The sequence below is a fragment of the Dicentrarchus labrax genome, unplaced genomic scaffold (assembly GCF_905237075.1).
Source record: "Dicentrarchus labrax unplaced genomic scaffold, dlabrax2021, whole genome shotgun sequence".
Classification (NCBI taxonomy): domain Eukaryota; kingdom Metazoa; phylum Chordata; class Actinopteri; family Moronidae; genus Dicentrarchus; species Dicentrarchus labrax.
In genome coordinates this window covers 1,717,013-1,742,229 of record NW_026136720.1, presented here as the reverse complement: position 1 = coordinate 1,742,229, position 25,217 = coordinate 1,717,013, and the positions used below count along the sequence as shown (strand labels likewise).

The following is a 25,217-nucleotide window of genomic DNA, read 5'->3' as shown; positions in this document are numbered from 1 at the left end:
GAAATATCTCCTATAAAGGGTTGGGCCTGCTCTGTGACACAACAAGGTTGTTATAGTTCACTAAAACTAAAACTAGTTGTGAAAAAACACTTTAGTCAACTAATAAAAATAAAAACATAAACTTCAGCAACTGACTACAAAAAAGCCTGTGATTTCTGAGCAAGTATCGGTGCACAAAGGGAAACAAACAGCCACAGAGCTCGTCAGAAAGAAAAAAAAAACAGAGAAATCTGCAGCATTCGAGATATTGATACAAAACAGTTTCTAAAGTCTTTAATGTAAGTTTGTAATCGAAACAGATTTTTTATTTTGTGAGAAGTTAATTACAGATTTGAATGACTCTCCACAGAAGACGGGTTAGAAAAGACAAAGCGGTGTTATAAATACGTATTGTACACGGGCGGTATTGTTGGTTCTGTCGGCCTCAGTCGGCCAATCAGCTGGCCAGCCTGTCGTTCAGGTAGCTCGAGGTCTTGGTGTCCTGCAGCAGCGTTTTGGTGACATCGTACAGGTTCTGCTGGTAGGCCAGCCTATAGCGGCTGTACACATCATCACAGTGCGTCAGCAGGCGCTTCACGTTGGGAGTGACGCTGCTGGGAGAACCCTCCAGTCTGAAACACACACAAACAGGTGAGACGGGATCAGGTGGTTTCAGGTTATTTATGAGCTGCTTGAAGCCGTCTTACTTTTTGAAAATGTCCTCAAACAGGCTGGAGGTCAGCGGACGGTGGCGTTTGAGCTCCTCCAGGTACACAAAGTCTCCCTTCAGGACCACCTTCTGGTAGAGGATCTCGGCCCAGTCCGGACTGTAGCTGTACGCCTCCGACACCACGAACACCTGAGAGACAAAGCACTGGGTGTGACCTGCTGTCTGCAGGGCTGTACAGGTTTGCAGAGGTCTGAGGAGGTCTGTGGTTCTGGATCTGGAATGCTAACACGCACTTTAGCAACTTTAATTTCTGATTATTATTATTTATTATTATTATTATTATTTGTTGTGTGCAACATGTGACACATTGGTGAACAACGTTTAACTTGTTAGCAGGAGTTAACATTTAACATGTTAGCATGTTAACATGCCAAACATTACCACATTAATATGCTAATGAAGCTAAATCATTTAATGATAATGGTATATAATGTTACTAACTGTATGTGGGTTAACACACTATACTGTATGTTAGAGTATTGTCAGTTTGGGCTACGCTTGCTGTTTATTAACTAAGTGAACACTTGACTAACCGTTGCTAACATGCTAAAGTAATTCCATATTCTTCGTGTAGGACAACCAAACAGACCTGGTAGCATCGTGGCAGCGACGTGACGGCGTTCAGCAGCTCTGCAGGTCGCAGGTTAATGACGCGCAGGTCTGATCCCTGGTTCAGGAAGTGCAGCTGAAGCGCGACCAGCTTGGCCGTCCGAACACAGCGACTTGCCTGACGGACACACGAGTCCTGGAAACACACAGAGTCTATATTTATATTTTTCGCGGCATTAAAGGAAGGAGCAGAACGACGTGCGGAGGCATTCAGGTACCTTGGAGAAGCTCTCTGCGGCGTCCTTCAGCAGACCCAACACTTTGAGCAAAGAACTCTTCAGATCAGGAGTGACAACTGCTCAGAGATAAGTTCAAAAGGTCAGAACCAACATTCACATTCAGAGGCACATTGAGTTTTCAGTGTGTTTTTTGGCTCACCCCAGGCCTGAGACTCGATGATCTTCAGCTGTGTTCTGGCGGCCATCTCGTGGTTTTCTCCGATCTCCCTCCTCATGCTGAAACACAACGCCACCATGTTGTGCTTCTCGCTGTCCGCAGGGAGGCAGCGCTTTATGTAATCCAGCAGAGCTGTCTTCAGACTGGAGCTCTGCAACCACAGGGAACCACCAGGATTAAGATCGAGATAAAGAATTTGTCACCAACGAGGCTAAATAACGCTCCAAAGTTAGGCTAAAATGTGGCGATGGAAAGACTGATTTCAAAGGGACTGATGACTTTACTAGTTAGCATTAGTGAGCTATAGCCTGGAGAAGCGAAATGTAATTGACTCTGAATGTTCAGATTCACCTGTCTTCTGTCCGTGTCCACTTTCTTCCTCAGCAGCATCTCAAAGCGGTGGTTCTGATGCAGCAGGTCAAAGACGTACGTCATCTCATTGTACCTGCCGATACCCGTCAGCAGACGTACCTGCTCGCACAAGAAGGAAGAAAAGCCTATTAGAAATCTTCCGGTGGATTTATATACTTTTCAGAGCAGTGAGAGTCTGTGGGTCGATGGGCGGGGCTTACCAGCAGGCTGTAGTGCTCTCCCGGGGCGAGGTAGGTGTGGCTGAGGTGACGGGCGGCTTGGAGCACGCGGACAATCCCCTCCATGTTACAGGTGAGACTGAAACAGTCGTGAGCCACGATCAGCAACTCGACGACTACAGGAGAGGGAGAAGAAAGGACTTTATATTTTTATATAGTGATTGATAGCAGATAGTGTGCAGCTGGTAACTGTTGCTGAGACCGAATCCAAAACAATTAGCTGAAAGGTGCTAAATAAAGCTAAGGTGGGGTTGTCCGGATCCCTACAGACTGTGTACGAGCAACAGGACGCTGAGTGCAGTTAACTGAACGACCACTGGTGGCGCTGTTAACTACAGTTTAATGACAGTTACATAGAGAAGCTTTAAATACCTTATTAAAGTGAACAGTAAAATGGCAGCTAAAACAAAGTGTGGACATCTTCTAATGCCTCTTTAAACACTTCACACTCTACTCTTAAAACATGCTGATAGATTCTGTGTGTTTATGTGTGTTGGTGTCTTACTGCAGCTCAGGTCTCGCAGTGGAACAGCGTTGAGGTTTTCCAGCAGTTTGACTCCCACCAGGTTCGGATCGTCACACAGTTTGATCAGCTGCACCAGCGAGTCCCGGCCCTCCGACGCCCTGAACACCTGCCTCTCTGCTGGGTTGCACACACACACAAACACATGCTCTTATTGGCCGCCTGCTTTCAGAGCTGATTATTAAAACTGATGCTAGCAGCTAACTACTGCCTCTGTAGATAAAAACGTCTCATTGTAAGGTAACAAAAACACAACTATTCCTATTTTCAGGTGATTATACACTAATGAAAACATACCTATGAATATTTTTAATGTTACACACTGCACCTTTAGATTAGCAGAGGTCATATGTCTCTCATAAAGCCTCCTCTGGTCAACCTATGGTTAGCAGGAGTTCCTCAGGGTTCACTTTTAGGGCCTATGCTTTTTTCGACTTGACTAGTTTTTGTTCTCTTGTCCGTAAACTTTATTTTTTTCTTATAATTCATCATTACCGAGATTGTTAGTGTATTAAGAGAGAGTAGAAAGTACTTTTACTCGAGTACAATGTCGAGGTACTTTCCTTTAAGGGGATGTGTTTTATATCATTGTAAATGTACTTTTTATTTATTATTTCATGTTTGTTTTACATTAACAAGTATACAGCATAGACCACTGCCACACACCGCAGTATTTACAGCCTATTCTAGTTGCCAGTTCCTGAATAGGCTACAAATGAAAAAGACTCTACAATATCTTGGGATTGCTGGATGGACAAAATCAATATGTCGACACCTTGGGCTCTTAGAAACATGTGATGGGCATATTTTTTTTAACTATTTTCTGACATTTTATTGACTAAACAACCCCAAAAAACTCAGATTTCACAGGAGAGGCTTGAAGAAACCAACATTTTTACTATTTTATTACTACTACTGCTGTTAACCTTCTACCATTTCAACCAAGTGCTGCATCAAATAAAGATTATTGCTTCCATGGTGTCCACCTCAAGAGGAAGCCAAAATATCTTAATTGTTTCTACAGAAAGTTAAGACATTTCACTTGTATCACTCCAAGTCTGAGCTCTGTAGAAACCAGAATATTTAGATAACCCGTGATCTCACCAGGCTGCAGCTCCTGAGTGGAGGCCAGCAGCGACTGGACCAGAGCAGAGGAGACCAGCTCGGCCACAGAGTCTGCAGACAGACCCTGAGCTTTGATGAAGGCCTGAGCCTTCCTGAAGCGCTCCGGCTGGTCCGACAGCAGCAGCTTCTCCAGCACCGAGCGAGGTTCCTCCCCGTAGACCTGACTGAAGGAACACTGCAGCTCCTTGGACACAAAACACAACGCGTTAAAGATAGTTTATCCTGTTTGAAAGGTCTCATGTGGATCCTTTAAATAGTTTATACAGGACACGTATTTCTCATGTAGGCGCAGTGTTGGGTGGACTGGTGGTACCTTGGATAGCTGGTAGAGGCTGAGGACTTGTTTGCAGTAGTTGTTGCCATGGCGACACTGATCTACTAGTTTCTGTAGCTGGACAGCGACCTCGTCGTCGGGGAGTGGCAGCATCACGAAAGATGACAGGCTGCCGAGAGAGGGAGCTGGAAGAGGCAGAAAGGGGAAGGCAGCATTTCAAACTGATTAACTTTGTTGGTATTTAATCAGCAGAGGTCACATAAAGCCTCGGTTACCACAAAGGTTCCTCAAGGTCGTCTTTTTCTTTTAATTTGTGTAATATTTGTTCTCTCCTCTGTAAACTTTTTTAAACTGTTTTACATTGTGGTTATAATTCTGAAGTATTTAGTAAAATATTGAGATGCTGGCTCTTAAGATATCAGAGAAGCTAGCAGAGTTTAATTGAGTTGTGGATAATTGGGCTCCCAGTAGAAAACTCCTGAACCATGAACACTGAAGGAATCCTAACCGGGAGAAGCTGACTGCAATGACGGCAATGGTGGTGAAGACAACAACTCCCATGATCCCACGCTGCTTAACCACCTCATCAGACTTTTTCTTTTGTTTTATTGTACGTTTAAAATAGAAGCGTATTTGCAGACATTGGAAACACTTTGGACGTAGAAAGAGTTTAAATGATTACTCTGAAGAATATTGTGATAAAAGATGTGTAAAGTATATTTATATATGAACTGAAGATCAGAGCTTACAGCTGGTTATGCTCTTCCCTGGCAGAGCTTCTGATGCCTCTTCTTGCGATTCAGGGTTCAGCTCTCCAGAGGCCAGACCTCGGCAGCGCAGCACCACCCACATGTCTGGGTGATACAGGGAGAAATAACGGCAGACCCGGCTGGCTTCATGGATACTGCTGTCATCTAATAACTGACCAATCAGTGTAGCCAGAATGCGCCTCTCCTCTGGACTCAACGCTGAATCAATGTCCTCCTGCTCCTCAGCTGGACCCGGCAGTCCCTCCAGACTGAGACACCTCTCTGTGTTCAGGCCCGATATGTTGGAGAATGAGAACTCCTTCATGAGCACTTCGTATGAGTTCATGTCAGGCGTGACGGCCGGCGGCGGCAGGTTGAAAACACTCTCCTTCTCCATGGCGACGGTGAGGACACACCTTCGGACCCGGCTGACCCACAACTTCTTCTCCAGGGTCTCCAATCGGTCCACTGGAGCCGGGTTGAGCATGGCGAGCCAGTGAGCGGCGAGGCAAAGCAGCAGGCAGCGTTCCTGGACGTCCAGCAGCTCGCTCTGAGCCTCCGTGGCCCCGGAGGAGTCTGTGGCCTCAGTTTCAGCCTGCGACAGGAAGAACTGGGAAGCAGATTCTGGATCAGTGCTGTCAGCTTTCAGCTGCTCGTGACATTTCCTCCAGAAACCGACTCGTGTCTCCAAACGTCCCCACTGACGCTTGGACTTCTTGGAGTTTACATCCTGGAGAAGCTACATAGAAGAAAGAAATACCACTCTTAAACAATATTGGATATTTAATGAAAAATATAGAATAATATCTTTCAAATAAAAAATTATATAATGTGAAATATAAATCTCGGTGTGTGCTGTGTGGTGGTTCAGACCTGGCTGAGCAGCAGGCGGTGGATGGACAGGCCGGCCAGCTGAGCGACCTGCCGGGCCTGGCTGTAGCACCCCCTGGCCTGCAGAGCATCCACTGCAGCCTGGAACTCCTCCTGCTGGTCAGTGGGAGAACTGCACTGCAGCAGCCTGGGAGACAGACTGACCTCCGACCCCTGCAGCAACTGACTGAGCTGACTCAGCTTCCTGAAGTCCAGACCTGCACAAGAATGACAAATTTCACACAAAATTCACCTGTGTACACACATCAACAGAGCAGGGAGGGTTTTTTTTAAAATAGGTGCTTTAGAGTGAAGTCTACAGACAGGTCAGAGGTCAGAAAAAACATCTTTTTGAGAGGACGACAGCAGCTGCTTTGTGACAAGATGGTAATCAACCCTGAGCTTATTCTGACATGTTTTGAGATTGGTGGGCGACTCTCTGATCTCACCGTTGGATTTGAGGAGTTTGTCGACGTCTGCGAGGAGCTGCAGCAGCCGGTGGAGGTCGTACTGGGAGGAGCAGCGCTGCAGCATAGTGAGGAGCAGCACGGAGGCCTGGCTCTCCACCCACTGCAGGGGGAGTCCGCCGGTGGGTGCCGGGCCTCCGTTTCTCAGCTGGGAGGAAGAGATAAAAGAGATGAACTTCACAGCTGAAGGAGGGGAGGCCTTTCATGTTTTCCCTGTTCCTGGGTGAGTCCTTCCTGTCCTGGATGATTCATGAGGTCTTTAACACGGCTGTTTAGGGTCAAACAGTCTGCTGCATTAAACTCTTACAGAATAGCTTAACATCTGGCTCAAAAGCAGTGGAGTAGGATAAAATGTACAACAACCATATTTCTTTACTTACATTTTTTACTGAACTGGAAGTCACTGTTTCCAGGTTTCCATCCATCAAAATGAAGCACAAATTGCAACCCAAAGTTCAGAACATCAGCAAAAGAAAATGCTAATTAATGCGTGTTTCCTTACAGTGATGAGTGTCCTCTGGAAGTCCAACAGCTTTGCTTTGGCCTCAGAGAAGTTCCTGTAGTCACAACACAACTCAAACATCCTCAGCACCAACACCAGAGGAGAGTCCTGAGAGACAAACCAAACAGAAAAATACCTGTGTTATCGTTTCTCTTAAGTCAGTGAAGCAAAGTTTTGTTTTAACTTGAACTTATTCTAGTAGTATAGCATTAGCTGTAAACGTCCTCCTTCAATTCAATATGTTACATATTAAAAGACTTTTCCCAAATTAAGAGACGTAATGACTACTGGGAGAAGTATTAAAGTGTAACTAAATCCCTGAATTCGGTTAGCTCCCTCCCCGAGCAAATTGTAAAAAAACTTTTACAAATGGCATGAATGTGCTTCTAGTGACTGTAAAAGCTCCAGCGGACAAGTTCAAATCTCTGATCAAGTAACATCTAATTTTTCATGTTTTTTACCCTCTGGAAGAGATCGAAGCCTCGCAGGAGGGGCCTGACGTGGCCCCGCCCCAGCAGCGTCCTCCAAATGATTGACAGATCATGGAGGGTCCACTCGTGGTGCTGGGCAGCTTCAACCAGATGGGAGGTGGCTTCCCCAGCTGTGACATCGTCTACGGAGGTCAACACCCACACACACAGGCACGGCAGCAGCTCCGCCTCCTGTCGATCAGGGTCACACACAGTGACGCAAGTCTTTAGATAAAAACAAATATTTGATCTAGTTTCACTGTATTGACGATCGTTGACACATAGAAACAATCCACAGTATTGCCACAGAATATAAAGTTTATTATCTCTACTGTGAGGCACAGTTTTATTCTGCTGTAGTGATTTAAAAGTGTTTTCGTTCGTCTAGTTAGACTTTGCCGTGGTGAACAGTTCTGGTTACCTGCTGAGTAAATTCATGAAGAATTCTCCTTCATCAGGATTCGGACTGGATGTTGACTCACTTTTTGTTGTTGCTTATTAGATGCAGATATGACCTGGAGGTATTTTTACTTACATCTTTAAATGCAGCGGCACTGTTTGCCTCAAATCCTTCTCAAACTCACAGTTTGTCTCAGTAATACATAACATTACAGGCTCATTTCACTCTAAATTCGATACACTGTACAGCTCCTTTCATTTGAAATACAGTATATTTCACATATTTTTAATTGTATATTTGTATCTTATATTTTTATTTTAAACTATTGTGAACAGGTTGTAGTGGAGCTTTGTTCCTCTGCTGTCTGTGGACTGATCTCTATGTGTCTCTATGTAGGATGAGGGTCAAAGGTTGTGACCTTTATGCTCCTGAGTGCCAACAGTGGACAACACAGAGTCCAACACAGAGTCCACAACACAGAGTCCACAACACAGAGTCCACAACACAGAGTCCAACACAGAGTCCACAACACAGAGTCCACAACACAGAGTCCACAACACAGAGTCCAACACAGAGTCCACAACACAAAGTCTACAACACAGAGTCCACAACACAGAGTCCAACACAGTGTCCAACACAGAGTCCACAACACAGAGTCCAACACAGAGTCCAACACAGAGTCCACAACACAGAGTCCAACACAGAGTCCACAACACAGAGTCCACAACACAGAGTCCAACACAGAGTCCACAACACAGAGTCCAGAACACAGAGTCCAACACAGAGTCCAACACAGAGTCCACAACACAGAGTCCAACACAGAGTCCACAACACAGAGGCCACAACACAGAGTCCACAACACAGAGTCCACAACACAGAGTCCAAAGTTAAAGCGAACATTAATGCTAAGCTAATGGAACATATTGTCTGATTGTGCTTTTAGCTGGATAACGTTAGCTTGCTTGCTAATGTGGAAAAATTTCTAGTTTCAGTAATGTAACAAAATCCTGTCAGCTAGCTTCATCCAGTCTCCAGCGGCTGATCTGGCTGTTTGCAGGTTAACATTATTCAGCATGTTAGACTAACTTACTTGCTCACTAACATTATTGCTAGCAAAATACTATTTGTGTGGTTATGTTAACGGTGTGATTTTAGCCAACAAGAAATGATGTAGCGGAACAAAGATGATCTGTAAACAGCGAGCTAGTTATTAGCATGGAGCTAACGGTCCAAATAAAATATAGGAACATTGCAGATAGAAACGTTATTCTAAATATGATTGTCAGTTATTTTACAGTAAACAGGACGGTGACTGCAGTTCACTGAACGACCACTGGTGGCGCTGTTAGCAACAGTTTAATGAACGACCACTGGTGGCGCTGTTAGTTACAGTTCACTGAACGACCACTGGTGGCGCTGTTAGCTACAGTTTTCTTACACATAGACCCTTTGATAGTAGCAGGTGTGTTTTGTTACCTGTTGACAGGCAGCCATTACAGCCAGCGTTGGGCAGTGTTGCACCAGCGCTTCCTGCAGCAGGTACCTGCAGGGCGCCGGCTCCTCCTGGCTCTGCAGGAGGACATGGAACAGCTCCTTGTGGTGCTGCGTGCTGCCAGGGGCCTCCTCTGTGCTCGGAGACCCTGACTGCTCCTCACCACCACAGCTCCTCCTCTGACTGAACACCTGCAGGTCCTGAAAGGCCAGACTCAGGTGGGCCTGCAGGGCGGGACCAAACTGAGCTGCCAATGACCTCACCTGGAGGAAGAACCAAATATGGTCAGAAGGGAGGTTGAATACTAGGTTTGAATAACTCCTACAGTATGTAACAAAGCATTTAGTTTAACTCAGGATCCTGGAGTGAAATAGGGTTAGGGTCAAGGGTCAAGTGTGACGTTGCAGTTCTGGATCACTATGATCTAAAACCGCCAGCTAGGCAGCACACGAACATCAGCGACAGACTGCAGTGACACAATCTGACCACATGGTGGTGCTGTTAGGCAAAGAGCTAAAATGTGAGGACGTCTGTGGAGGTGTGTGTTCACCTGTTGGGGCGGGAAGTTGTGCAGCTGGACGAACAACAGGAAATGGATGAACTGTCCGTCATCGGCGCAGTGGGCGGGGTAAACAGAGCTGAGCTTCAGACTGTGGAGCTGACAGAACTGAACAGGCAACGCCCACTCCTGAGCCGCCTCGTAGGACGACCTGACACACACACACACACACACACACACACACACAATAAACATGTATAACCTTCTTTGTGCAGTTTCTAATTAACATATATGTTTTTCTATTTTACCACTTTGGTTTTTGGACAGCAGAAACAACTCTTACTCCTTTAGATACTGTAATCATTAAGCTCCTAAACAAATCAGAAAGCGTCAAAAGTTTAAAATGTCCAACCTGACTGACTGAATAATAAAATATATATAAAAGAGTTTTTGACACTGAAACTAATTAACACTATTTAATGCACTATATGCAGTTACTATTTACTTTACAAATTAGGATTTTACATGAAGCTAGCTTGTAAAGGTGCATTTGTCCCCAAGGATTAACACTAGTTTACACTGCAGTCACTGCAAACCGCTTCACAAACATTTTCTAATCTAACTGTAGTTTTTCTTTTTTTCCTACCAAACCAGAGTCGGTGGTTGTTGGAAAGACTAACAAAGACGGTTTTGGTGAGTTTTATTTTGTTTCTGTCGACTTTCAATGAAGTTACGATGTTATGATGATCTGCAAGGTAAAATTACTGTTTCTGTTTATGGAGTCTGGTGAACAGAGCGGTCTTACCTGCTGATGCCCTTCTGCTCCAGGCTGTCTGTCACTGCAGCTTCCAGGTAGCCAATCAGTTCCTCCGCTGCTCCAGGCTCCGCCTCCGCCAGCTTTACACCTTTAGACACTGAAAACAGACAAATTAGTGTGTTTACCCAGAGTGTGTAGGTGTTGTGCTGCAGTGTGTGTGTGTTGTTTTTTCAGAGTGTGTAGGTGTTGTGCTGCAGTGTGTGTGTGTGTGTGTTGTGTTTACCCAGAGTGTGTAGGTGTTGTGCTGCAGTGTGTGTGTGTGTGTGTGTGTTGTGTTTACCCAGAGTGTGTAGATGCTGTGTCGGAGCAGTGTGTGTGTTGTGTTGGTTCCAGTGCTGTAGGATGGTGTTCATGGCTCTGATGTCGACCCTCAGTTTCAGGCTGCAGCCTCCCAGCAGCTCACAGAAACAGACGCTCGCTGACGCCACAGACGGCAGGCTGAAACACTGCAGGGCCAACCTGTACACCTGCTGCAGGGCCTGCTGCAGCCTACAACACACACACATTATTAATTCATCATTTCCATTAATCGATTAGACTTTCCTGGGCTGCATGGCTATAGTTAAGCACTCACAGTAGCGTGACGTCGCTGCAGCCGCTCAGCTGCTGGACGAGGAAGGTGGCGTACGCAAAGGATGGTCGGCCATGACGGAGGTAGTACAGGAAGTCCAGGTTCTCCACCAGAGCGAACCTGTTGACCAGGTGAGGGCTGGAGAAATGAGGCAGCTCTGACGTTTCTGTGGAATAAATAAGATGAATGCACGTTAACCAGCCTGTACACTTTGAGCTTTTGTGCTCTTAATCCAGCATTGGACACTTGTAGCCACAAAAAGCTACACCCTCCAACTACCGCACAAACTCTCTCTGGCAGCACCTGATTGGACAAACGCTTGCTGCTCTTGTTTGGAAGCTTTCTCTTATATCAATAAAATAAGTGATAAACTGATAGGCATTTCATTATTTTTGTAGGTATTTGGTCATAAACCAAAGTATTGGACATATTTAATTTTGACTATGAAAATCAGAGGATCACCAGTATTTATAAATTCATGAATATCTGACCCAAAAAAGTAATGGCAATCCTTCCAATCGCTGCAAGCATGGCTAAAAAAGAAGGTGCTTTATCTGGGCTGAAGCGTGTTTCCTTGATAGGGTCAGGGGTCACAACCTTGCAGTGGCCTTAATGCTGGTTTTCAGAGCTTACCGGTGGAGTTGAGGGTGTTTGCAGCCTGCCAGCCGAACAGCCTGGATGGGTCCAGAGGATGCAGCGACTGGAAAACACACCAACTTAATAATGTGATTTCAAATTTACTATAACAACAACAATCTACTGTAACAAGAACTACTGACGTGTGTGACTGGATCCTGTAAGTTTAATAACCTAATGAGGCGACAGGTGGGAGCGTACCTGCAGGAGGTGGTAGACGGAGATGTCTGAGGACGGGCCGTTTCCTCGCGGCCCGGTGGGGAACAGGGCAGCCTTCAGTTTGGGGTAGGGAGCCAGCGCCATCTTCAGGAGCTGGGGGTCGACCGTCTTCTCTGATCTGCCCAACCTTTCACCCTGAACCAACACCTGCACACAGGAAGCAGTGTTAGCCACCAAATCAGCCCTGGTTCTTGAACCATTATTGGAACCACCAGTTTTGAGCGGAGATTCTGAATTCTATATTTGATATAAAAAGAACGAGGGATACACAGATTTTCCATCCACTACCGTTATATAGACCAAGATCTGGTGACTGAACATATAATTCACAACATTTTCACACTCAAACCATTCAGGGAGCCCTGGTGCTGTTTATTTATTCAGGTTTCTACCCCATTTGCACTCTGCTACACTTAATTGTAAATGTAGGCAAACAGCACATTACTGGGAGCACATTTCTTTTGAACAGTGAGAGCTGCTCTAGCCCACTGAAAGAGTGAGAATTAATGCATGACAGAGACAGAAAGTTTGAGATGTACAGTGTGTGAGGCTGCTAGAAGGTTTTCTTCCTTTTCATCTTTAAAAAAAGACTCAGTGAGCTGCCATCTTAGTTAAAGACATTTCATCAAAGTAAATTCTGTGGAACAATCGTTAGACTTGGTTTATGCCTGTTGTGTGTGCTATGCATAATATTATTGGACTCAGCCTGAGGGCTACTTTTCTTCATTTCAAATCCATATTTAAGATTCTGAAGCATTTTACGTATTATTTTTCTGTTTTATTCAGTGTGTGTGAATCAGTGTGTGAACAGGTTGTAGTGTAGCTTTGTCCCTCTGCTGCCTGTGGACTGATCTCTATGTGTCTCTATGTAGGATGAGGGTCAAAGGTTGTGACCTTTATGCTCCCGAGTGCCAACAGTGGGCAACACTGGCTAACATTAGTTTATAAATGGAGTCTGCTAACGGCTACAAACGACCAACACCCACCACAACACAGAGTCCAACACAGAGTCCACAACACAGAGTCCAACACAGAGTCCAACACAGAGTCCAACACAGAGTCCAAAGTCAAATGTGGGTCTGGTGTTGGTTGCTTCGTGGTGTTGGTAGATGGGCTGATTTGTAAACGGCGAGTTAGTTAGTAGCATGGAGCTAATGGTCCAAATAAAACTTTGAAAAACTTTTGTACCTGGTCGATTCCTCCAGGTGCGAACATGACGGCAGCCAGGGCCAGCAGACTGTGTCCCTCCAACAGCAGACTGCTGAGAGAAGCCTGGCTGCCTGGTAACAGTACCTGTGCACTGGTTAAACTGGCCTGGAATACCAGTCCTGGATCTGGAACAGACAAGGAAACAGTCAATCCAGAATCCGCAACACCAAATGGCCGTTCTGGTAGGATCTGATTCTGTAGAAATCCGGTACCTGACAGATCTCTGGTGATCTCCTGGATCTTCACCAACATCTCAAACCAGGGCTGGCTCTCAGACAGGCTCTGATTGGTCAAGAGGGGACAGTTTCTGGGCGTCAACCTGTGGACGACGGACAGTAGCAGCTAATTAACCTGACTGATATTTCAAATCAATTAAGAAGCTGTTAAACTGCAATGCAAGAAAGTATAATCTCATCCGCACACACCTGTAGTGCTCCAGGTAGGTGTAGAGCAGGTACTGCAGACTGTGGTCCAGGCAGAAGGTGATGAAGAGGCTGTGGAGGTCGAGGCCAAGGGAGGAGCGGTACTGAGGGACGGGTGGGGATGAAGCCATCACCCCTCCACCCTGAGCCAGCCTCCACAGTAGCTGCTCCAAGTCTGCCAGCTCCTCCGGGATGAAGAGACCTCTCCTGGAGGAAGAAACACCAACATGAGCCAAACAAGACATCTGTAAACCAGGAACCTGAGCATGTTAGACAGGAAGTTGAAAACGTCTAGCAGTGAAGTTGCAGATGCATCATCTCACGCTCAGAAGCTACGGTGGCCACAAAACTCCACCAGAATAGGACCTGCTCCCTCTGTAGATTCTTATTATCAGCTGATTATACACAAATGAAAACATACCTATGGATATTATATTACATTTCTGACAAAAGCTCCTCCTCAGTGTTACACACTGGACCTTTAAACTGCAGTGTATTGACCTCTTTTGGCCACCGTACATATGCAGAAAGATGACATTTATTAGGTGCAACTGGCTGCTGTACCTGGCCAGCAGGTCCAGGATGTCCTCCCTCATGTGGGTGCTGCAGACTGTGTTGTTATTGACCAGCTCTGGGGTTAACTCAGGCCACCGGGGGGCGCCAGAGGTCTCCCTGTTCCAGTCGATCCAGTCCACCACCCGGCGCTGGTCATGCAGGGCAGTGAGGTAACGCCACAACACTGCCGCGTCACAGGAGCTCAACTCTAAACAGAGGACAAAGACGTCTTTTAAAGGGCAGGAAAATCTTCCAAGACAAGTCTCCGAAGAACCGGTTTCTGTTGTGAGTCTACCTGTGTGCTGGAGTCTGGACAGGAGGACGGTGGTCTGGCAGCTCTGGTCCCAGTTCCTCACCCAGTCCAGGCGGAGGTTCCTCCAGAGACCCCCGTCTTCCACAAAGGTCTTCTGTCCTGTCAGTTCCTCCAGAAGAATCTCCTCACCACCTCCGGCTGCCTCCCTACGGACCACCTGAGCCAGCCTGGAAAGAGGGAGCAAAGAGAGGTGAGCCGGGTCGGAGAGACTGAGACTTCTCGGAGATAAAGAGAGGATTCAGAGGGAGAGAGGGATTCATCTGAGATAAAGACGAGGCGGAAGATAACAGAGAGGGAGCTAAAGAACAAACAGGAGAAAGTACAATAAATCACTTAATAAAAGGCTGCAGTGTTGCTATGGTAACTGAGTTCTCAGTATATGAAATAATGTTTATATTAATGGGTTGCAAGTAAAAACGGCGTGCGGTCTCTTTACCTTTGCGAGGTGGTATTTGCCGTGCAGCGTGACGCGGGCAGCGACCCCAACTTCTCCATCTCCCCGATGAACGCCACACTCTGCATCTGCTCCTCTGGGAAATAACTCCGCCCCGACAGCTCCTCCACCTGACCCATCAACCAATCAGAGGCCTCAAACACTTGTAAAGGTGTAAAACACAGGACTGCTGACGGGTAGAAAACATCAGGTAGAAAGAGGAACTGTCGTTACTGTGAACTCACCACAAACTCCCGGAGGTCCTTGTCGTCGGTGTAGAGGCAGATACTGTGCAGCTGCTTCTTCACGCTGAAACCCTGAAAACACAAAACAGTTCAGGGCAGACACACTACGGGCAAAAACATGGTCAGTTTGGAGACTTGGGCCAATTCTGACCTCAATAACATGCCTTCTTTCAGACTATTGGCAAGAAAACACCAAAAATACACTAATTATGTATTTATTTTACTTATTTTACTACTTACTGTCTATTAGCATCAAATAATGCATATTTAAACACAACATTTAAGGAAACTTGTAATACAAAAAATAATTGCCTTAATGTAAGTTAGTTATCAACTGGGGGAGTTTCATGGTGATATCAGTAAGTTTAAATATTTACCCTATTCCTTTGTGGCAAGTTTTACGATTAAGGCTGTTTTTTTCTCAAACTCAGAGACAGAAATCTCCCTTTGAGCAGCTTCTACAGACACCAAACCTTCCACCTTTATTCCTCTCTGTATTATGAAGGTTTTACAGAGAGGTTTGTTCATATATCATTCACAGCCTGATTTGTATTAGTATTTTCTGATTTATGGAGTAATAAAAAGAGATATCTAACATCCCCTCTGTAAAAACCTTTGACTCTAATACGTCAACAAAATGAAACAAGAATTTTGAACCTGGCTTCATCCAATGTTCAGATTCCTGTAAGGCAATATGTGCACATTGTAATGACTCTGTACTGAACACAGAACATAAATACCGAAATCAAAGTGTTGAATGTTGCTATGCTAACATGCTCTGACCATGTTGGTGAGGAGAGTGTTGGCGGTCTGCAGGTCTCGGTGCTGCAGGCAGGTGAAGACCTGACGCAGACCCTCCATCCTCAGAGCCGACAGACGCTGCTCCGGACGGCCCCGCCTCCGCAGGACGGCTTGAGCTCTGGGGATCTGATTGGTCAGGATGGACTGACGGACCACTTCCTGCAGCGCCACACACACACACACACACACACACACACACACACTAATGTACACTTTGTTCCTAAATAGAAAGACAGAAACACAAAGCAGGAAATGTCACCTCTGTCTGCAGCTGCTCCCACTCGTCTCTCTGCACCTCCTCCTGAGCAGAATCAGCAGAACTGGTGCTGGAGGTGTCGCCCCCTGCAGGCCAGGGGAACCTCTTCATGTAGCTCCTCAGTTCGGTGACATACCGGTCGAGAACGTCGACGCAGCTCCGCACACCTGCGTCCTCGTCTGCAGAGACAACAGTAGAGCCCGATGAAAAAGAAAGCTGAGTTACGTATAAGAGCAGGCAGTTAGGGAGCGACCTGTCGCTGTAGCCAATAGTGCTGTGTGCTAGAGTTACGGTGTGTGTGTGTGTGTGTGTGTGTGTGTGTGTGTGTGTGTGTGTGTGTGTGTGTGTGTGTGTGTGTGTTGTCTTACGTTGTGTGTTGGTCAGCACTGATCGGATCTGCGTGCTGACGAAGCTCAGGGTGATGTGGAGCAGCTGTTCAGAGAACTGTCGGCTCTGAGCTTCACTGTTTGAATCTCTGACGGCCGAACACAGCAGGTCCAACGCAGGACACAACTGCTGGACACCTGCACACACACACACACACACACACACACACACACACACACACACACACAGGTGAGACACACCGCTGGTAGCACAACAATACACACACACAGCTTAATATACAACAACATGTATGACACTGTAATGATTGAAACTATTTAAAATTTAAATTCTCTGCTGTTTAAAGGGTTACATAATTAACCCTTCTGAAGCCACGCCCCTTTTTGTTCTGTGGTCCAATAACAGTTGGAACAGTACAGGAAAGCAGGAGGCTGACTGAGGCTAACTCAACTGTTACTGGAGCACAGAACAAAAAGGGGCGGGGCTTATGAAGGGTCAGCTGTCTGTTATGAGCAGTTCGTACTGTCTGTCAGCGTGGAGGCGGCCGGCTGCTCGTCTGCAGGGTTCAGGATGTTTTCTTTACTCTTCAGGTAGAAGTCGACCGTGTCCAGTTGTCGGTTCTTCAGTCCGGCCTGCAAAACAAACCACAGCATGTACGGGTCACCCAGGTGTACCAGTGAGTCCGGTTCAGTCTCCGCTGCCGGTCCAGGTGAGCCTCTACCTGCAGGGCGTGGATGGGGATGGAGCAGCGCCCCCAGCTGTTCAGGTGACAGACTGCGTCTACTGTCGCTGCGCTGCCGAACAACATCAACCTGCTGAGCAAGTCCTGCTGGGACACCGAGAACAGGACCTGGAACACACCGGAGCCTGCAGACAGACAGAGGGAGGGACAGACAGAGGGAGAGACAGAGAGAGGGAGAGACAGACAGACAGACAGATAGTGGGAGAGGGAGACAGAGAGAGGGAGAGACAGACAGACAGACAGACAGACAGACAAGACAGACAGACAGACAGAGGGAGGGACAGACAGATAGAGAGAGAGAGAGAGACAGAGGGAGAGACAGACAGACAGACAGAGAGAGAGACAGACAGACAGACAGAGGGAGAGTCAGACAGATAGTGGGAGAGAGAGACAGACAGACAGACAGACAGACAGAGGGAGAGAAAGAGAGACAAACATGTGAATATAGTGGCTGTGTTTTTCCTCCTGTCTCTCTATAATAATAATCATATAATAATAATATATAATAATAATATAATAATATAATATTATAATAATAATAATAATAATAATAATAATAATAATATAATAATAATATAATAATAATAATAATAATAATAATAATAATATAATAATAATAATAATATAAAAATAATAATAATAATATTATAATAATAATAATATATAATAATAATAATAATAATAATAATAATAATAATAATAATATTATATAATAATAATAATGTAATAATATAATAATAATAATAATAATATTAATATAATAATAATATAATTATAATATTATTTATATTATAATAATAATATTATAATATAACAATAATATAATAATAATAATATAATAATATTATAATAATAATTCTCTGCAGGCTTTTAGTTTTCTTTCGAACGCAGCCGACACATTTTCCACAGAAAACTGAACAAGCAGATAATTGCAGCCTTATATTTTTATGTTGTTGTTTATTTATTCAGTTTTGTATTTTTGTCCCGACTGTTATGAGAACAGTTTACTCCAAACTTCACTGCTGAGATCTGAGGACGCAAATCAAATCACCAGTTTCACCAAAGAGCCCGAGGAGTGAGGAGCTAGCTTTCTGCTGACATTGTCTCTCAGAAGGAGCTAGCTAACTAACGATAGAACATTAGCATTCAGGTGTACCTAGCTAGCTAACAACCGCATGGGCGTGGCGAAATGGCTCGACAGCGCCCCCTAAAGACCAGCTCCAGCGGCATGTTTCACCCAGATGTATGAAAATCGGTACTATATCATGTCCAGCCTCTTGGAGCCAACAGGAAGTCGGCCATTTTAAATTTAATGTGCCAATTTCCAGGAATTATAACAAATTATACCTGGAGAATTGAGCTGGCTGGAGACATCAAACACATCAAACACATCAAATACATCAAATACATCAAATACATCAAATACGTTCAACTTGAAAAGATTTTAAAAGCTTTTCATCCAAAAGCGACGTTCTGCCATGGAACAGCCGTTTTTGTAACTACCACATTTCAACTAAGCAGCTCCGACAGCACATTTCACGTACACGCACAACAATTGGTAGACCCATGTATCGAGTCCAGGCAAACAATAAAGCCTCTTGGAGCCATACCCAAAATCCAACAGGAAGTCGGACATTTTGAATTTAATGTCCAATTCTGGAGCCATTTCTGCCATTTCCAGGCATTCTGTTTTAACACAAATAATAAATAGAATAAATAGGATCAAACCTAAATCTGGTCAGCACACTCTAAAGAAGATCATGATGAAAGGTTCAAAATCTCAACGTTTTGTTCAATGGCGTGAAAAAGGAATCCATAAAGTTAACCCTAACTTCTGTGCACGTTCTCAAATCGGCACCAAACTTCACTGTGAGCAGCTTTAATTATTATTAATCTCTTTCGTAATAACAGAACTGTGTGTCTCACTCTTCAGCAGCAGTCGGTGCTGTCTCTCTCCACAGCGCTGAACCGGCGCCGCCTCGCCCTCCGCCTGGTGGTAGCTCACGCTCCCAGACTCAAACTCCCATAAGGCCACTGTGGTCTGTTTGTTGCCGGGGGAGACGAAGGTCAGCTGGGCGGAGAACTCGGACACGGTGAGCAGAGATGGAGCGGACGACTCGGGGGTGGAGAAAGTGACAGTCGCCCCGCCGCGAGGCACTCTGCTGTGGGCCGAGGATGGAGCCAGGTGGGACTCCAGGTGGGGGAGGGAGGACGACCAGGAGGTCCCAGCAGGCTGTGAGGAGGAGGAGGGAGCGGTAGTCTTCTGGGCTCTGCTGTACATAGAGGCCAGACGAGCTTCCCACGAGCTAAAAAGGAGTTAAAGTGAGAGATCAGAGGTCGAGATTAATGTGAAGATAAAGTTGAAGGAATAAAAATGATAAACGGACACAATGATTTTTAAATTCACATAAATAAATTCATGTGTAAAGTTTGCAGAATTTACAAGAAGGCCCAAATAATCAACAATGTGTGGCAGATAATGTTTTACAACGTTTATGAAGTTTCTCCTCACTCAATAACTCTCAAAATTGTGTGATCTTTTAAAGGGGTCCCTTTTTAAAGACCCAATCAGACAGCGTTTCTGTGTCTGTATGGGACGACAGTTGAGTAGGCGGTCCTTCAACAAGGCCCAGGACGCATAAGTATTTACTCTACTAAAGATATGTGATCAAATGTGACCTCTGCAAGTGGTCTGAGTGATCTGATCACAGCGGTCGTTACACTGTATGTGGAGCTGTCCATGTGATCCAATCACTCAAGATGCAGGTTAATACCAGGAGTAAACAGGTGATCTCTGGGGTGTCATTGTATCTAAAAGTAAAGTGTGTGTGGCTGTCGCTGGTTTACCGGTCGGTACTGAAGGTTGAGCCGAGGGCGGCGAGGCAGCAGTTGGAGCTGGACAGGCTGTCCTGGTCTCTTGGGTGCTGGGGTTGGAGAGGGGAGCGAGAGGGGGGAGCGGCACACAGGAGGTGGTCCGGATACATCCTGAAAGACAGAAATATCACTCTGAAGTTTGTTTTGTTTTATCTGGAAACAGTCGGCCTCTCTGTGGCGCGGTGCGTGATGAACTAGGTGTTTAATGGGCTGCTCTGATGTGTTCCTTCAGTCGGTTTAATTTTCCTCTGGCTGAGTCGGGAACATTCACATCAGACACATTTGGCAGTCAGTGGGCCATGTCTCTGCAGCGCTCTGCAATCAGGATCAAAACTGTTCAACAGGCAGACGGAGCCACATTGTTCCCGTGTGCAGTGTTATCTGTTTAATGTGCTTTCACTCTGCCCTCGCAATTACTGCCATGTCCTCATTTCGAGAGGCGTTTGTGTGTTTAATTGTCGCTGTTGAGACTGTGATTGCCAGGAGGACTTTTTGATTGAAACAATTGAAGCAGGAATCAGCAGTTTAAATTTAATGTAATTCAGATCACGATCGCCATACGAGGCGTCCGTCCACTTGGTAGTGGGTGGCGTTCTGGCTATGCGTGAATATTGGCATGTAGATGTGTTCAGATTCTTATCAAACATGACAATTTGGGGCCGGTTGGAACATGTGCAGTCAAGTTACAACAACTTCCTGTTTAATGGCGAAACATAGAAATTGGACGCCACGCCACGGATACGCCCTTCAATGGAAAAGATTTTGATAACTTTTCACCATCATGGTGTTTAAATGGGACTGACCAAATCTGAAGTCGATCCGATCAATTCCCTAGAAGCAGTTAGTTAAAATACATTGCGTCAAAACGCAAAAACATGACCACTAAATGACCGACTGGAATAACAAGGAAAAAGTGTTTTTGAAGGACGTTATGATGTCACAGTGAAGTTGACCTTTGATCTTTTGGTCACTTCATCGTTGTATCCCATCAAACATCTGTGCGAAATTTCAATTTGAGTTCTGATAAAAAAAATTTTTAAAAAACGTGTATTTGTGCCAAATTTTAACAGAGATATCGTGTTTATAATAGTGGGACAGACATGAGGTCACACTGACCTTGAACTTTGACCTTTGACCACCAAAATCGAATCAGTTCATCGTCCTATCCAAGACGACGTTTGTGCCAAATTAGAAGAAATTCGGACAATAAAAGCCGGAACTAAAGCAGGAGAATGACTGTACCTGAAGTAGTGGTTGAGATCGACGGCGACGGCGGTCTGAGACTGAGTGACCGCTACGGCTGTACTGAGATCAGCTGACACCTGGAGGAGGCAGAAGGAGGAAGAGGAGGAGAGGGAGGAGGAGGAGGAAAGAGAGATGAGGTCATCGTCCGCCAGGTGGGAGCTCAGGTAAGCCGGGAGGTCGACGCTGGCCTGCAGACTGCCATCAGAGATACTGTACACAGCTGGAGGTCACAGTTAAAGAAGAGATCCAGATCAGCTCACGGTCTTCCTCCACCCACTGAGGAAGACTGTGAGCTGTGACTAAAAGCTCAGGAAGAGGAAGGTTAGTTCTGCTTCTACTTAGTTTATTTAATTTTATTTGGCTAGCTTAGATTAGCTTTGGCTTATCGAGTTAAAATACTATATTTAGTTGGTTTAGTTAGGTTTGGTTTGATTTGTTTAGTTAAGCGTAGTTTCATCACAGCTAGTTTAATTTAGTTAAGCTAAAGTTTAATTTAACTACATTTAGTTTTACTTAGTTCTGCTTCATTTCTTGTAATTAACAATTAGTTTATTTGTTCAGTTTTATCAGGTTAATTTAAATTAGTTAAATAATTATTATCTCTGTTTTACTCCAAATAATTTAATTAAGATTTGTTTTGTTTACTTTAGATTAGTTCAATCGTGGCTAGTTTAGTTTAATTAGCTCAATTTCTAGTTCTGTGTAAATTATCTTCATTTAGTTTAAATTAATTTAATGTAATTAAATGTATATTCTCAAGACTAGTTTAGTTTATCGTACAATGACAAGTAATTTAACATTGTTTAGTTAACTTAAACCTGCTGCAGTTTACTTGAACTTTAGTTTAACTAGAATATTTCAGCTTTATTTAGTTTTGTTCATTAGCTCTTTCACTTAAGTTTCATTACATTTAGATTAGTTTCTTTATGTTAGTGTAGTTTAAAGCTGCAGAGTGAAACATTGAGGAGGATCTATTCTCAGAAGTATAATATAATATTCATTGGTGTGTTTTCATTAGTGAATAATCGGATGAAAATAAGAATCATTGTGTTTTTGATACCTTAGAATGAGTTGTTTATATCTACAGAGGGAGCGGGTCCTCTTCTGGCAGAGTCCGCCATGTTGAACCGCCATGTTTCTACAGTAGCCCTGAACGGACAAACCAAACACTGACTCTAGATAGGACCTTTTGTGTATTTCGTGGCCACCAATTCCTACACACAGGTCCTTTAATATAGCTTATCTTAGTTTGAGTCAGTCAGTTATTATTAATAATAATTAGCAGTGTGAGTAGTAGAGGCAGCAGCAGTAACAGTCGTTCTGTGTATTAGTGTAGTGACCTCTGCAGCTGTAGGTTGAGGATACATATGAGTCCCGTGGAGCTGAGGATGAACAGCGTCCCTCTGCAGACACAGTGGTTGACGGCAGTGTGTCTGTTGCTGTCAGTCAGCTGGATGTTGCAGCAGGACAACGTCTGCAGCTCCTCCTCCGTCTGCCGCCACTGCAGCTGCAGCAGCCAATCACAGTTCAGCAGCACGCAGCAGCGGCCGGCGGCAAACGACAACACGCGCACCGACTGCAGCTCACGCACACCTGAACATAAAGACACAATCAGCAATATTATAAATACATTTATAATATACACGTGATTGTAAAGCATCACTAATGTTTCACTGTCTTACTGCAGCACCTGACCTCTGCCTGCACTGCAGCACCTGACCTCTGCACTGTAGCATCTGACCTATGCACTGCAGCATCTGACCTCTGCACCGGGGCATCTGACCTCTGCACTGGAGCATCTGACCTCTGCACTGCAGCATCTGACCTCTGTACTGGGGCATCTGACCTCTGTACTGGGGCATCTGACCTCTGCACTGGGGCATCTGACCTCTGCACTGCAGCATCTGACCTCTGCCTTCACTGGAGCATCTGACCTCTGCACTGCAGCATCTGACCTCTGCACTGCAGCATCTGACCTCTGCACTGGGGCATCTGACCTCTGCACTGGGGCATCTGACCTCTGCACTGGAGCATCTGACCTCTGCACTGGAGCATCTGACCTGACTAGTGATGCATGATATGGATTTTTTTGGAGCCAATTACCAATAATTACCTGCTTTCTTGTGGCTGATACCAATAAGACACTAATTTCAATAACAATTATTTCACAGTCAAAAAGTTCATAACTTGTAGTTTTTCCCTCCTGGTGTTAAAATAATAAGTTAGTAAGTTAGTTTTAAGAACTTACAGGATTCTTTTTTCCATCATTTTGGCAGAAATATGCTTCCATAGAAAGACTGAGGAATAATAACTTGGTATGAAGATACTAAATCATTACTTTGATAAAGTTTCTCATTATTTTGACCTGACCTCTGCGTGCACTAGAGTCTGATGGTGGGACCGTGGTCCTGGTACTCACCGTGGTCCTGGTCTCTGACGGTCTGCAGCAGACGGTCTGCAGGACATTCGCAGACTTGCAGCAGAGAAATGGCGGCGGATCGTTCTGCTTCAGCCTCCAGCAGCTTCAGGTCGCACTGACCTCCGACAGCCAGCAGTCTAAAGCTGCTGACGCTGCGACCGTGAACCGCCACTTCCTCCCAACAGAAACTGGAGAGAGAACAACATTTTTATTAACTCCGACTGTAAACTGCAGTTTGTACAATATCTGATGGACATTTTTTAAACCAGTGATGCATGAAATAGATTTATTTATATATAAATAACCAATAATTACCTGCTTCTCGTGGTCAATAACAATAAGATAATCATTCAAATAACAATAATTTCACATTTTTGTATTTTAACAATTTAATAACTTTTATGCACTCCTGACTTAGTTTCTCATTATAATAACTTACAGAACCTTTTTTTCCATCATATTGGCAGAAATGTGTTTCCATAGATGTAAATAAAGACTACAACTTCGCAAGTTTCACATTATTTTGATAAAGTTTCACATTATAATAACTCATATTGGCAGAAATAGGCTTCCGTAGATAAAAGACTGAGGGATAATAACTTGTTATCAAGATACTTTGTCATTATTTTGTCATTACAGTAACTTAAAGGACCTTTATTTGTCACTATACAGGCGGAAGTGGGCTTCCACAGGTAAACACTGGAACTCACTCCGTGTAGCTCCCGTCCACTGCGGCCGGAGGAGCCTCTCTGTCGGCCGGGTCCCACACCACCAGCCGCCCCCGGACCCCCAGACATCCGAGCAGGGAGCCCCCGGGAGCGAGCTCCGCTTTGTGGATGTCCGCTACCTCTCCACAGTGCTGGTTCTCCGGGATCACAGACACCTCCGTGGAGCCGTCCTCCAGCATCTCCGCGCGTTCAATGTATCGATTACCGGCTCAGCTTATCGATTATCAGGAGACATTTCAGAACCGAAACGAGCCGAACCTGTCAACAGCAGCTGGGTCCGGGTAGTCACGTGCCCCGTCTGCCCCGGTCAGCTGACCAAATCCGACCAATAGAGGAAGAGCACAACAGGAGACTTAATCGAAAGACGATATTGGATCAGATCTTATTTAAAGGTTATAAAATATATAATCAGTTTTTATTTAAGTAAATCCAACAACAAAACTATAGATATTGGACATATGGAAGCTTATTTCTACCAATGTGACCTAGAACATATTCTGTAAGTCGTTATAATGAGAAAAAAAATTAAATTAAATTAACTTAATATCTCAAAATAATCATTTTAAGAGTCAAAATACTGAGAAAGTTTATTATTTTAAAATATTAACTAATTATCTCGAGAGTTTCTCATTATTATATTAATCATTATTATATATTATTATCATATCTTTTATATTTATATTACATCTTATTTTTTATTTAATGTGTATTT

At 44.7% G+C, this 25,217-nt stretch overlaps 1 protein-coding gene across 4 annotated transcripts; it reads right to left on the bottom strand.

Annotated features, from left to right (window-relative positions):
- Nucleotides 1-258: 258 nt before the first annotated feature.
- On the bottom strand, nucleotides 259-24,816 carry spg11 (SPG11 vesicle trafficking associated, spatacsin). Of its 4 annotated transcripts, none has more exons than XM_051380784.1 (40): nucleotides 24,488-24,816; nucleotides 23,778-23,965; nucleotides 22,724-22,951; nucleotides 21,356-21,578; nucleotides 20,087-20,224; nucleotides 19,166-19,545; nucleotides 17,219-17,364; nucleotides 17,021-17,129; nucleotides 16,521-16,676; nucleotides 16,156-16,331; nucleotides 15,879-16,055; nucleotides 15,096-15,167; nucleotides 14,854-14,981; nucleotides 14,400-14,584; nucleotides 14,114-14,312; nucleotides 13,553-13,756; nucleotides 13,340-13,446; nucleotides 13,107-13,252; nucleotides 11,901-12,065; nucleotides 11,697-11,763; nucleotides 11,067-11,229; nucleotides 10,773-10,981; nucleotides 10,481-10,589; nucleotides 9,727-9,886; nucleotides 9,161-9,439; nucleotides 7,276-7,509; nucleotides 6,815-6,922; nucleotides 6,295-6,460; nucleotides 5,849-6,063; nucleotides 4,976-5,714; nucleotides 4,266-4,411; nucleotides 3,932-4,136; nucleotides 2,810-2,947; nucleotides 2,287-2,420; nucleotides 2,066-2,185; nucleotides 1,697-1,865; nucleotides 1,537-1,613; nucleotides 1,299-1,454; nucleotides 687-838; nucleotides 259-611 (listed from the first exon to the last, which is right to left on the bottom strand). In XM_051380784.1, the coding sequence occupies exons 1-40, from the start codon at nucleotides 24,682-24,684 to the stop codon at nucleotides 437-439; spliced, it is 7,245 nt and encodes a 2,414-aa protein (XP_051236744.1). In that variant the 5' UTR covers nucleotides 24,685-24,816; the 3' UTR covers nucleotides 259-436. The 4 variants fall into 4 exon arrangements, with proteins under 4 accessions (XP_051236744.1, XP_051236745.1, XP_051236746.1 ...); XM_051380785.1 differs by having other exon boundaries at nucleotides 2,810-2,944; XM_051380786.1 differs by having other exon boundaries at nucleotides 7,276-7,476.
- Nucleotides 24,817-25,217: the final 401 nt, after the last annotated feature.